The 14,153-nt window shown below is 41.5% G+C and overlaps 1 protein-coding gene across 1 annotated transcript in view; it reads right to left on the reverse strand.

Annotated features, from left to right (window-relative positions):
- Window positions 1-275: 275 nt before the first annotated feature.
- ELOVL6 (ELOVL fatty acid elongase 6) overlaps window positions 276-14,153 on the reverse strand; it is a 103,187-nt gene continuing 89,309 nt past the window's right edge. The window contains exons 3-4 of the mRNA XM_066631984.1: window positions 6,724-6,875; window positions 276-1,023 (exon numbers count right to left, since the gene is read on the reverse strand). Of these exons, the coding sequence (XP_066488081.1) occupies window positions 599-1,023; window positions 6,724-6,875 (577 nt within the window). The 3' untranslated portion in view covers window positions 276-598. The remainder of the gene's footprint in view (window positions 1,024-6,723; window positions 6,876-14,153) is intronic.

Genomic DNA, 14,153 nt, shown 5'->3' on the forward strand with positions numbered 1-14,153 from the left:
GGAATCTCCAGTTAAGCACAGATCTTAGATTGCAGGGTACCTGCCTGAGATCTGGAAGAGGCTCTGCCGGTCAGAGAAGACAAACCTGGGCTAGAGAGACCAGTGCTCGGGCAGTAGAAGGCAGCTCCATCTGTTCATACGACACAGATCATGTGTTTCATTTGCTTAAATTTTGTTCAAGTTTTATACTTTAAAAACAAAAAAAAGGTTTAGAAAGAATATAGAAACAATTAGGTTTTGTTTTGTTTTAAAGAAAAGGCAGCTATTCTCAGGGAAACAATTTATTTTAATATTTTACTTTGCAAAATTACGATCTTTTGCTTTTCTTTCGTTTTTTAAAAACTGTGTTTGTTTTAAGAGCAAACAGATGCAAATAGGAAGATTTCTTATCAGCAGTCTTTTGAGAGGCAAGATCATTCAGTGAGTCCTCGCCATGACAGGTTCATGAACTTACTGGTTTCAACAAACCTAGCTGTCCCTTAGCTGCTGAGTTTTTAGTTGCACCATAAGTGAACATTTTCTTGTGCCTTTTTTTCCCTTTGTGTTTGTTGTTGTTTCATGGATGACCTGAGCTGTTGCTTCTGCCTCATCTCTAGCTTTACTCGGCCTTCCTTGCTTTTCTGGCTTTGCCAATGTATGCCTCAAAGAAGAAATGGCAAAAGAGCACAAAGTAGCTGAGGTACATGATGGAACCCCAAAAGATGTTGGACACATATGATTGGCACTGGCCTTGCTGCATCCAGGCGAAGACCAGGTAGTTGATTATACAGCCCATGAACATCTGCGTGATCTGCGACAACGTGATAAACATGGCAAACTTGCGCGACACTCTGAAGCCGGCAGCCCGCAAGGCATAGTAAGTGTACATGACTGCATGCACTCCATAGTTCATGGTCATGAACCAGCCACCACCAGCTACCATGTCCTTGTATGAGTACCAAGAATAGAGCAGTACAGTAATGTGGTGGTACCAGTGGAGGAAGATGAGCTTCTGTTTCCTAAGAATAATAAATATTGTATCTCCTAGAAAAAAAAAGGGAAAATATATTAGAAATAAAATGAACTTGGGGAGACAACATGTGATATGCAATTTTAATATGAGGGGCAAGCTAAACCGCTTTGTGAACTTTTTGTTGAAAAGCGGTATAGAAATACTGTTAATCATAATATAATATCGTGAAAAGGCGCTTGGGACACGCTTGAGTCTATTATACAGGTCCAACCTGGTTATACATGGATTTCTTTATACACGGATTTGACTCAACACGAATGGCCACTGCAAATGAGAAGGAATGTGCTGATCCCTGGAGAACGGGGAAAATGCATCCCTTTAAAATCACAGTTTAAAAAACAGCTTTTCTTACTATTGTAGAGAGACAGTCATGCAAGGAAGTACGGGTATAAACTAATTATTCACAGATTTTTAAATCTCAATGCGATGAGAAGGGCCCTTTAAATTAAAGGAAAACAGTTGTTCAACAATAGTTAATGCGAGAGGGCAGCCAGCTGACAATCCATCAATCATTCTCTCTCCAGGCACTTAGATAAGCAACCCCGCCCTTCCCCCTGAACAGGTGATAGAAAATCACTTTGCTCTGGGTGAAGGGAGTGCTGGTAGTGAAGCCTATCTAAGCTCCTGGAGAGAAACTGATTGATGGATTGTCTGCCTAATGGCTCTTGCATCACAAAGGTTAGCAAGGCTGTTTTTAAATCGCTGAGCAAAAGGAACTTGTTTTTTAAATGGATTTGCTTTAGTTCGATTTTTGCAGTCCACATGAGTTCTGGGAACGGAACCCTTGAGAATAATGAGACTCAACCTGTATTGTTAAAATCCATAAATGGATAGAATACTTGGGGAGGTTTTGTTCAATTCATTGTCAAGATAAGGACCAATTTTGGAATTTGCTTTAGAATCCAATCTCAGTCAATCCAATCTCAGTATAAGAAATGAAGGCAAGGAGCATGTTCTGCAATGTTTGCTACTCTTAAGGAGGAACTCCAGTGAAATAATTTTTTGTAATGGCTCATCATATTTCTAAGCATTGATCACAGCTAATCATCTAGTGTTATTGTATGTGAAATGACAGTTTAATGCATTTATTGATCCAAATGCTAAGCATAATACAGTCTCTGAAGTCATTATGTTTAGTCATTGATTAAAGCTAAGCTCTTAACCGTACATTTAGAGATACAGATAATGGGAGATATGGAATACAATTTCTGAATTTTACCTAGCAACGATTACAATTCAAACAACTCACCCTTTTGGAAAGAAGCCCAGTGTTCCACATCCTGAACACATTACTTGGAATTTAGAGCCCAGTCCTATTCTCCTCTCCCCCACCCCGCTGATGCAGTTGTGCCAAAAATGGGGATGCTTTGCAATGGGTCTCCTTGAACCTCTGCTAGTCATCACTGTCAGATTACCCCCTCCTGCAGACTCCTCACCTCCATTCCATCTTAGCCTCATTCTATTCTCCTTGTCCCCCCCCCCCCACCTCTCCTGCTGAGTTTCCTGCTCTGGCAGATAAACTGACGATGTGGGTGGGTAGACACCAGCCTTCCTATCGGCATTCCAGCGGTGTGCCACTGAGTGCCAGAAAGTGCTTTATGGCACTTTTGCAGCAATTTGTGCTGGAGGAACACTTATTCTGCTAGAACTAAGGCCCAAGAGGATTGGGCTGTTAGTCCCACTGATTTTAGTGAAGCACATTCACAGAAACATTCACTGGCCAAGGTATTAGAGCCTTCTGAAAAGACTGAACCCTCTCAGCTTTCACATGGGCAGTGCCACTTGAAATGCTGGAATTGGCCTGTAGCTTGAAGTCAGAGCTGTGATACGAACAGCCAGGGAGTTTTTACACTCTCAATTCAATGGTTCCTTGCCAAAACACAAACTGCAATTTAAATAGAGTAGAATGTAACATGCTGTTTGTTTGGTTTGTGGAAAGAGTGGTGAAATGTTTTGGCAAAAACCAGTCCAGAAGTGCCTTCTGCATGCATCAGGGAGGCCTCCCTGCACCCGAGAACACCTCCTGGATGCAACTGGAAGGCACATCTAGTTGTGAGCAGAAGAGCCTTGAGGCCCTCCCCGTAGGTTTTATTATCTGCGGAAATCGGTATCCACAGGGGTGTGTGTGTGTGTGTGTGTGTGTGTGTGTGTGTGTGTGTGTCCAGATCTTCTGTGGATACCAATGGCCCACTGTACTTTTGGAACTCCCTAAGACTGCAACATTATGCACACTTTTCTGAGAGTAAGCTCCACTGAACACAATGGGACTTACATCTGAGTAGACTTACATAGGATTGTGCTGTAAGTTTCAGAAGCAGTTGCCATGGGCAATGAGAGACTCTGTACTGGGAGAAAGACAGGTAGCTCTCATGTACTCACAGGATGCACAGTAAAAAGCAAACCAGATATTTCAGCCTGGCAAAGCCTCCTTTTCTTAATATGGAAATACATCTCTTATTCTTTATTGTTCTGAAGAATTTCTTTCTTTGTCCTCCTCCTCATTTCCATTGCTTCCCTTCCTGTTCTTTGTAATTTAATTCACTTGTCTGCTTTGTATCAACCCATTTAAAGCTTTTGAAGGAGAAAAGAGCCAGGGTTCCTCTAAAACACAGAACACGTTCCTGTGCATGTACATCCTCCAAAGCTCAAACAAAGGATACCAGTAAAGTACAAGAGAGAAGCGGTGTTCATCTTGAATGTTCCAATTCCACACTCTTTTTACTTGCAAGCAAGCCTGACCATGATTACTTCCAAGGAAGTGCACTTCAAATTGTAGCTTAAATCAGCACTAAACTTCCCCCTTCCCCCTGGCTTCCTGACTGCTTCATTAGCAGCAGAATTGCTAAGTCACGTTTTCATAAGCAATCATGGGACTAATTTAGCTAAATCTCAGTAGGATTTCATAAATTTCAAACAGTAGGAAGTCAGAGAATCTTGACATATAAAGGCTGGAGGTTTTTCTTTTCCTTTTTGGCTTGTGCTGAAAATCACTAACTCACTGAAACAACAAATCTTTCATAGTCATTATTATTTAGTGTAATTTGCAGTCCTGTGAGGTTGTCAGAAACAAATACTGGAAGGTTTGCTGAATCACAGTTTCCTACTTTCCAATTACAATTATCTTAATAAGCCTTGGGGTCAAAACACACAATACTTTCAATGCATGTGCTGACCTGGTGTTTTCTTAAAAAAAAAAAAAAAAGCAGTGGGGAGCTTGAAATGAGGTGGAAGTGGTGGGGGGTCTTTTAAAGACTTGCTAATTAAAACAGAGTACAAAAAGTGCACTATCAGGATCAGAACCAGAATGTGCAGAATCCTCTATGCCAGGGGTGTCCAAACCCCGGCCCTGGGGCTACTGGCGGCCCTCGAGGATTCCTAATCTGGCCCTCAGGGTGCCCCCAGTCTCCAATGAGCCTCTGGCCCTCTGAAGACTTGCTGGAGCCCACACTGGCCTGATGCAACTGCTCTCAGCGTGACGGCCAACTGTTCAACCTCTCACGTGAGCTGTGGGACAAGGGCTCCCTCCACTGCTTGCTGTTTCACATCTGTGATGCAGCAGCAGCAGCAAAGGAAAGGCTGGCCATGCTTTGTACAAGACCTTTTATAGGCCTTGAGCTATTGCAAGACCTTCATTCATTCATATGTTCCATCTCTAATATATTCATTTATGTAAATTTATTCAAATTTGAAATGTAAATAATTCTTTTTTCCCCAGACAGCAGACACAGTGTCAGAGAGTTGATGTGGCCCTCCTGCCAAAAAGTTTGGACACCCCTGCTCTATGCTGTTGCTCTGGTGGCTACACTGGCTGCCCGTTCCTTTCTGAGCCCAATTCAAGGTGTTGGTGATGACCTTTAAAGCCCTATACAGCACAGGACCAGGATATCAAGGACTGCCTTTTCCCATATATTCCTGCATGTCCTCTGTGGTCATCACGAAGGGCCCTTCTTATGATACCTCCGTCATCTGAAGTCAGGGGGATGGTAGCAATGTGTAAGGCCTTCTTGGTTGTGGCACCATGCCTCTGGATTCAGCTACCAGAAGATCCAAAGGGAGCCTCTTCAGTTTATGGTTTCTGGCAGGGTTTGAAGACCATCTGTTTTACTTGGCCTTTGGGGAGGGAGGCGCTCCTTAAGACCCCTTCTTAACTTCTATGATGCTGTACACTATTTGACATTTTAATCTGCTCTTTTATTGTTATTTTTTAAATTGTTTTTAATGGTTTTAATTTTAATATTTGATTCTAATGCTTTATCTTTATGTGTTTGTACACTGCTTTGGGTTTTTAAAAAAGCAGTATAGAAATCTAAATTATTATGAATTAATAATAATTCAATAAATTATTTGATAATAATTCAATAAATAAATAAATTAATAATAATAATAAAATCTAAATTATTATGAATTATTATGATTAAGGCAGGATTATAGCCTGCTTGGCCTTTTGGTATTTCTGGGGAGAAGTTGGCACTCCATCTTACACATCTTTAAATATAAGAAATAACAGCTTCTTTATTTCAGTATGACTTACTCCCAGCCAGAGGAGTCTCTGAAGCAGGTACCACCCAGGACAGCAGCGCTTGCCTGGAGCTGCTCTGAATGCCGGAAGATCAGGGGTGACATATTGACGTTATCATGTAGCCGCTTACCTTCTGGATATTTGCATTGATTTAATTGCAAAATGCTGCCTCCTTTTGGCGATCTTTGGGCTGCTTTAGGCTCAGCCACAGTGCGCTCTCACCAGCAAGTGGTGAAAATATGACTGATGGTGAGAACACGTGGTGGCTAGGCCTGAAGCAGATCAAACATCACCAAAGGGCAGTGGTGTGATGTGACTGCATTCTGGGGGCATCACTGGGGGTGGTCCACCCCCATTGCTCCTCCATGCCCCTTGTGATTATCACCAGTGGCATCACTAGGGTTTGCATCACTCGGTAAGGGAGGCTAGCATGTCACCCCTAAGATAGACCACCTCCCATTCAGTGGGCAGGGCAATGCCCTGGATAGTGGTCATCGTGATGTATCATCACCCCACCCCCACTGGTTTGGGGCTATAACTTTTGATAGAATAGAGGTATTTCAACATGGTTTGTTTCATTGCATTCTGCATGAAATTATGCATCAGACAAAAACATGATGATGTTATTGGAAAATGCCAAGGTCTTAAAAATTTTGACCAGTAGTGGTGTCACACCCCCTGCACCCCTAGCGATGCCACAGATTATCACTGTGGTTGACTATCTGTGCAATTTTACTTAAGAATAGGGAATACTGTAATGCAGCAGAGCAGTGGGAAGCAAAGAAGAGGCACTGCAGTTCTAAAGGGTTAACATTTTGTGGCTGAATTAGCCTTTCCCTACATTGGTGAATAGCTTCTGTGTTGTTCCTGAAATGTCACTTTCTAGCTCAAGGGCAGCACTAGAACACAGCAAAGGAACAGCGGCCGAAATAGAATCTATAAATCCCACTAATCCACAATCAAAACAGTAATGGGTTAAGCATAAATATTCCCTCTGGGTTTTGGGAGTCATCTTGTCAACAATGGACAATTTTGCTTCAGAGAACATAAATATGGGATGATGGGGTGACTGGCTGGCTAATTTATCAACTGACTGCAAAATTAGATACGCATGTTTCGACTGCTAAGGAGAACCTTTTCCCTCTTTCTTTTGTGCCATTGTACACCCAGGAAGTGAAAATCAGACACTCACCTAGTTCTGGTGCTTTGCTTAGCACAAATGCATAAGCCCAGAATTTGCTGACAGGTCCGTTGTAAAAACTCTGGTCGCAAACTGATGGCTTCAGCCCTTTGGTCATCAACATGTACAGCATGTAAGCACCCGTTCGGACAGCACCAAATATACTTCATGATCGTAAAAAGAAACAAAGAACAGTCAATGATCATTAGAAAGGATTATATAGATTAGGTCGGGCCAAGACAAATGAGACCATTTACAGTAGGAAATTGCAGAAAACCACTGTTCTCTTGAGCATGCCCCTTTCAATCCTTCTGAACTCTTAGGGTTAACAGCTCACTAAAACAGCTTGCATAGGTTGTTGTGCCTTTTTCCTGTCCTTGTTTATCCCATCTTGGAAAGCACCGGACCCTGCTCCAAGGACCAACACCTCCAACTGGGGGGACCAGATTTTGATAGCTTTTCCCCAGAAATGTTTCTAGAGGAGGGGGCACAGTGCTACGTTTTGCAGGCACCTCTCCCTTGTTTTCGGAGTCATTTTGGGTGATGAGAGCAACACAGAGGTGTCCATTCCACATTGCTCTTGCTACCCAGAGTGGATCTGTAGGTGAGGGGAAAGGGCCACTTACAGGGCGTGTTGAGGCACCTGCAAACTTCGCTCTGTGCACGCAACTTTCCTTTCTTACTCATTAATAAGGGTATAAATAAGATAGCTATTATCTGGCATGGGTGTAGTAGACTATCCTGAACGATGCGGTTGCTGAACTGGTGGTCCCTGCAGCTGAAGGGGCATAAGCATATTTGCTATCTTTAGATTGTTTATGCTGCTTATGTATTATCAATAAAATGCTTTATCCATCCATGTGCTTACTGCTTCCCAGTCCTAAAAGAGCCATTGACCTTTGGCAATACACCATTTTAATTATTTACTTACTTATGTTGACTGCTGAGGTTCAAAACCAAATTAGACAGTGCGGCATAACGGTAAGTGTGCTGAACCTGGATCTCAAAGATGCAAGTTCAAAGCTATGCTCAGTCATGAAGATCACTGCACAGACTTGGGCAAATCACTGTCTCTCAGCCCAGCCCACCACAGAGTCGTTGTGATAACGCCCATGAATCTGTCTTGAAGTTCTAGTAGGAAAGGTGGTGGGATGCAGTTTTCCAGCTTGAGTGACCTTTTGGAAGATGGGACCCCTTCTCATTCCTTTTACTATGTAAACTACTTTAAGGATTTTGTTGCGGCTGCTGAAAAGCAGTATATGAATATTCTAAGGCTGCAATCTTATGCACACATACCTGGGACACATTTAACTCAACTGCTCTTACTTCTGAGTAGACACTCATAGGATTGCAATATAAATATAAATGAATAAAAATAACATCTGTGAGACTGGCTGAAGGCTCCTCTTATTCCTTGCTTCCTTCTTTCCCCACCTCCACGAGCTTCCTCTACTCCCCACCACCTTTAGGGTGGCTTGGCTTATTGGGGTCTCTGTACTTGTGAGTTTGTAACATCATCAAAGGTAGAATTTGGGAGTGGGGGTGGGGGAGAGAAGTGATTAAAACACTTTAATACCAAGACAAGGAAATGTCAGCAACACATCATAATACAAATCCTACCAATAGATTAAAACTTCAGCTAAACTTTGCCATGATCTTAACTCTGGCCATTAAAATTCTGTCTTTAAGATCTCACATTTGCTTTAGCGGTGAGATTTACCAAGGTTCCTTCTGGGGGGGGGGGGATAAGTCATTCCATTAAACTTTCATAACTTATGCATGTCCTTGTGATAATTAAGAAGTTTCATGCATGATTCAGAGTTATGTCAAAAGATCTTAACGTCTAGGCTGCCTAGAATGTACTACACACATTCCAGTGTAACTGAATGAGGTGTTTAGGCTGCCAACTGTTAAAAGAAAAGGAATTCCAATTGTACAACATACAAGCAAACATTGTTTAGCGACTTTCTGACCAGCAATGGGCCACATATGCGACGGTCATAAGAACATATGAACATAACAACAGCCCTGCTGGATCAGGCCATAGGCACATCTAGTCCAGCTTCCTGTATCTCACAATGTCGTCCCCCCCCCAAGCCTCACCTCTGGGGGCTTTTCTGAGTCCCACAGAGTAGCGTGCATCTGCATGCTGCCTCTGCGATGTTCAGAATGGTCTTTTTGGCTGAAGAATTGCAACTTCCATTCTGCAGGGGAAACTGAAAGTGACTTTTTTCACCTTATAAAGCATTCTGAGGCTCAGGGAAGGCCCTGGAGGCAGCAGCATGGATGTGCGCTGCCTCTACAGGGCTCAGAAAAGTCTCTGGAGCACAGCACCCTTTAGCTTCAGAGGCTGAAAACAGGTGATGTTGTCTAAAGACGCACCACTGTCATTAAGCAACGTACATCTATATTTCAGTGAAACTGAATAGTCGCTTCTGCAACAGCAAGCCAGAGAACAGGGCTCCCATTTCCATTGAATGTTTATGAAATAAATCTTTACTGCTAATGGATCATTGCACTCATTTAGTAACATGCTGTATTTAAATTGCCTAGTTCCTGGCACAGGAATAGATACCAATTTTTTTCCCCAACAAGGATGAAAGGTTGACTAAGACTGTCTGTTCAATTAATGATTGCTTTGAACAGGGCATTTCCCAGCTCAATTCCTTATCAAGACATAAAACTCTTTCAATGAGATTGAAGTAGCAATTGCATGCCACATGGAGAGGAGATGGTCCCTACCAAGAGTTAAGGTGGGGCAGCAGATCTTGTGTGCCTTAGGGCTGCCACAGAGCCAGTTCTGAATTGTGGTACCCAGTCTACTGAGACCTTCTTCTGCAGCTCACATCCTGAATGTAGTTCACATTCATTCAAATGAGATTTGCACAGGGGAACTGAACTTCTCACTCGCATCACTTGAAATTTCAGGTAACAATGAACTCATTCTTCACTTTAACCTCTGAGGGAGCACAGAAAGACTCACTGAGACTTTTCAAATCTCTATGGACAATGACAAAGAAATCCAACATGAAAACTCCAGTTTAGGTTCAAAGGGGGAAAATAATATTATCAATAATAATACTGAGAATAATATTGTCATTTCAGTATAGCATTGGGAACAGCTACGTATTTTTATAGTCAAAAAGACTTCACAATTCATGTAAAACCTGCGTTCACATTTTTTGGTCCACTCTAGTTGAATTGTAGGCTGGTTCGGAGTATGGTTTGTTGGAACCAATACCACAAGGTGGTATTGAGCTCTGACTTGCATACTCATTCCTTCCCCTTTCCTTCTCCTTAGATCTGGAACTGTCTTTTCAGAATCCTGGTTAGTTAAACCATAGCTTCATGTGCTGTTGAAACCCGGGATCTGTGGTTTAACCATGATTTACAAACCAAGCTACTGGTCCAGGGTGGATGGAGGATGTTCCAAGGGGCAGGTGGGCAGGGAGCGGGAGGTGGGGCTGGGACCCAGCAGATATGCTGGATCCCAAACCTATTCCCTGAGCAGCGTGGAGGTGCAACTCCTGAGGAAACTCCTGAGGTGCTGCAACTCCAAGAAGACCCATTGGGGCTATGGTGGCTTACCCAGGGATAAGGGGAAGAGTTTCCTCTTCCCTCTGGCTGAGCCACTTCTGGCTCCAATCTTGCTCTGGATACAGTGCAGGCCTCCAGGCCTGCCTGTTCTAGCACAAGATATGATTGCACTTTTTCCATTTACGTTTTTTCCATTTTTTAAAATACTTGTTTAATTAGAGCCCGATCCTATCCATGTCTACTCAGAAATAAGTTCCATTGTTTTCAGTGGGGCTTGTTCCCAGGAACATTTGTATAGGATTTCAGTCTTAAAATGGAAGTCGAGTTTTATATAGCCTAGTTTAGTATTGTTCAGTAGTTTTATTGCTACATAGAAGAGATCTGAACTGCTATGAAATCCAATATTATGTTGTAGAAGACAATAAATGATGAATGAGAAATGTAGTCCCTGATTGCTTCCTCTGTCTTTGCACGTGGACTGTTCATTCATGAAGAATGATCCAAAGTCAAACTCAATTGGAGTTCACAGAACAATTAGTTCACATTAGTTTTTTTTATGCTTTGGTAGGAACAATAACTGTATGGAAGAATGAGCACTTTAAAGGGATGGAATAATTAACCAGTGTGGGAAATAGCTTATGCTACATTGGCCAGCACATTTGGTCCTACTGAGGAACTATTAAAGTAAGATTGTGAGCAGTCTCTCTTCTTATTTAAAACTAATTTGTTTTAAATAAATCACACCTACTGCAGAATTGTACTACAGTAAAAGCAGATGGCAATAGTGGCACTTTATTGCCTTTTTCATGCTCCTTATCTCCATGCATCAATGTGAATGTCTATGTATATCCATGCACATATTTGTACCTCCATAAGATTCTCTAGTCACAAGCAGGAATCATGCTTTCTTTTTGCATACAGCTTGGAAATGTAATAATGTTCAGATACTTCGGGATTTAGTTTTGTATTATATTTAACTCTTGAATAGTTAGTCTTGATTCACTTCTGGCTGACTCTATGTCTGTGTTGCTGGGTGGCTGTCGAAATGCCCTGATAAAAATAAGTTTACTGCACAATCAATGCTCAGTGCTCCACCAGTCCAGTGATTGCTGTGTTTGTGTGAACCATTGTAAAAGTGCCGTTAAGCGCTAAATCAGTGTTTCTCAAACTGTTGGTCGGGACCCACTAGGGAAGTTGCGAGCCAATTTCAGGTGGGTCCCCATTCATTTCAATATTTTATTTTTAATATATTAGACTGGATGCTACCATGGTATGTTACTGCATCTGGGGAAATGTTACAGACCTGTACTTCTAACAAGCTACAATGTATATTCTTTTAAAAATGATAGTAAATGGGACTTACTCCTGGGTAAGTGTGGGTAGGATTGCAGCTTAGGATTGTTAAAAATTTTCCTGCTTGATGATGTCATTTCTGGTCATGACATCACTTCTGTTGGGTCCTGACAGATTCTCATTCTAAAAAGTGGGTCCTGACCCTAAACGTTTGAGAACCACAGTGCTAAATGATGACTCGGAAGCAAGCAGTGCCAGTGCTGGACCCAAGCCCCTGGTTGCCAACGGTTTTGTGCCAAGTGGCACAGGGGCTGCAAAGGGGTGGTGAGAGGGTGTGTCAGAGGTGGGAGAGGGCTATTTCTGGGTAGGGGGAGTGCAGAATGTGTGCCACTTTTGAATGCCTGAATTGGATTTTGCCTAGTATGAAACATTACAAGATTAACAGAAAACATTACAAGATTATTGGAAAGTAATCTTACTTTCTTCATCCTGGCTAGTCTGGGAAATGCATCCTGTTTTTGTCAAATGATGAACTTTAAAATATGCAGGTTGGGCACTTACATTTTCACTGTACGAGGTAAGGTTAGGTTTCTAGATTGATTTTTTGTAACAGGAAGTGAAGGAACAGCCTGATTGGTCAATTATATGGGCTAATGACTGTTAACACAAAACTATCATTCCCTACATAATACACCAGCCTGTTACACCATAATACAAGAAGTCTGTTTATAACTGCCTTAAAGGATTTGTTTTGAACCAATATATTTAAAGTTGCAGAGGAATAAATACAGAATCACACAAGAAAATGTGCTAATACCACACGAGATGATCATGCCTTATTTTTTCAAGGAATGCCAGTGGAATTAAGTATGATTAGGTTGTTATTATCAAATTCTTATATTCATAGCACATTACTGTGAGGTTCTTAAAAATCTTATGTAAAGGGGGGGGGAAAGCACTTAATATAAACATGAATGTTATTCAATATACAATTATTTACATTTACAATTCTTCCCTATCTCAAAGGCTCAGTTTGGCTAAAATGATTTAAAAAATCAAAATAAGATTCTATAATTAAAAATTCAGCAACTAAAAAAAAAAAAAAAAGCTTCAGCCACCCAAGCCAGTAATCAAATTCTGCAATGACTTTCAGCTTAGAGCAGCTGGAAACCTTTGAGTAAAACTTCAAAACTGATAAGCGGACAAGGAGACAGTGCCAGTAGACTCCTCTGGCTGTTGTGGAGATATTATCCTCAATCCAGAGTAACAAAAGTGGTTTAATATACTTGCAACAAACCACTGGATCAAGGGTTTTGTCTCTTCCATGTATCCAGCTCAAAACACATGCCATGTGCCTGGTGGACCTAACAAGTAGTTCTCTGAATGCAAATCTACTACTATATTAGAATGAAATTTAAGCTGTCAAAATATTAATGAACAGTCACATGCTAAACATGCTTTGAATATGTCTCATTGATTTCAGCGGTTTGAAAGTAAGTATGCATGAAAGTACGTATTTCTGGGTAAGTATGTTTCAGGACTGTAGTCTACTAATGGGCAGAGCAGTTCATTTTCAACAGGTGTGTCACTGGCTCTTTTCCTTTGTTTCTTCTTCCTTTAGTTTGGAGACCCCCCGGACCACAAAATTCCCTTACGGGATACAGCTCACGCTGCGCTGGCCCTGCTGCATTGACGCAGGGAAATTTCAGTAGCATTGGGCAGCCTGTTTGCCAGACTAGGAACAAAGCCTATATTGCAAAGGAAGGGAGAGTTAATCTGCTCTTTAGAATTGTGCCTTTTCTTCCCGATATGGCAATTGCTTCCTATACGGAGTCAGGCAATTGGAAGGAAGTGGTATCCAATAGCGGCTTAGCCTAGGTCGCACATAAATCTTTAATTGATTAATTTAATACAATGCAAGATTTTTAATGCATTTTTATTTTCCTTTATTTTTCTTCTTTCTCAGTGGGGCCAAGCTCCACTGGCCCCAATGAAGGGACCTCCGCTGCACTTCTAATTTTTTTTTTTCCAGCCATGGAAAGCTCTAAGGCCTGAATGTATATAGAACCCGAACCTCACAAGAATATGAACCTCACAAGATCATGCTGATCTCAGTTGAAGGCCTAGAGCTCAACTTTTCACCAGTCATTTCACCTGACATTTTCAGCGACTGAATGACCCTAGTTAGGCTGCAGCTGAACTAGGCTGAGAAAACCCTAGGCTTCATTAGTGCCATAACAACCCTGGAATAACTTTATGGCAGTAGCCTCTGAATCTTGATTGTGTAAATAAGTTCTGTTACGAACAATCTCTGAGAATTTATCTAAAATTAAAATGCAGCGCTATATCTCCTTAAGCCTCCAAAAAGCCCCCTAGAAATTCATTTTCATTTTTGTTTCATTATGTTTTCTTATATAACACAGAGTATGGCTGTCTTGTATCATTCCTATCTACTGAAATGGCTCATCTGTTCTGTTCTATTTGGGTGGACTTCATTAAATCCAGCATAAATAAATAAATGTAATGAAGCTTCTAGTTATGTCCAGGACTCCCTAAGACCTTAGAGAGACTTGACCATAAACAGCAAATGATTCTATTAAGAAAATATTTTT

The sequence above is a fragment of the Tiliqua scincoides genome, chromosome 6, assembly GCF_035046505.1.
Source record: "Tiliqua scincoides isolate rTilSci1 chromosome 6, rTilSci1.hap2, whole genome shotgun sequence".
Taxonomy (NCBI): domain Eukaryota; kingdom Metazoa; phylum Chordata; class Lepidosauria; order Squamata; family Scincidae; genus Tiliqua; species Tiliqua scincoides.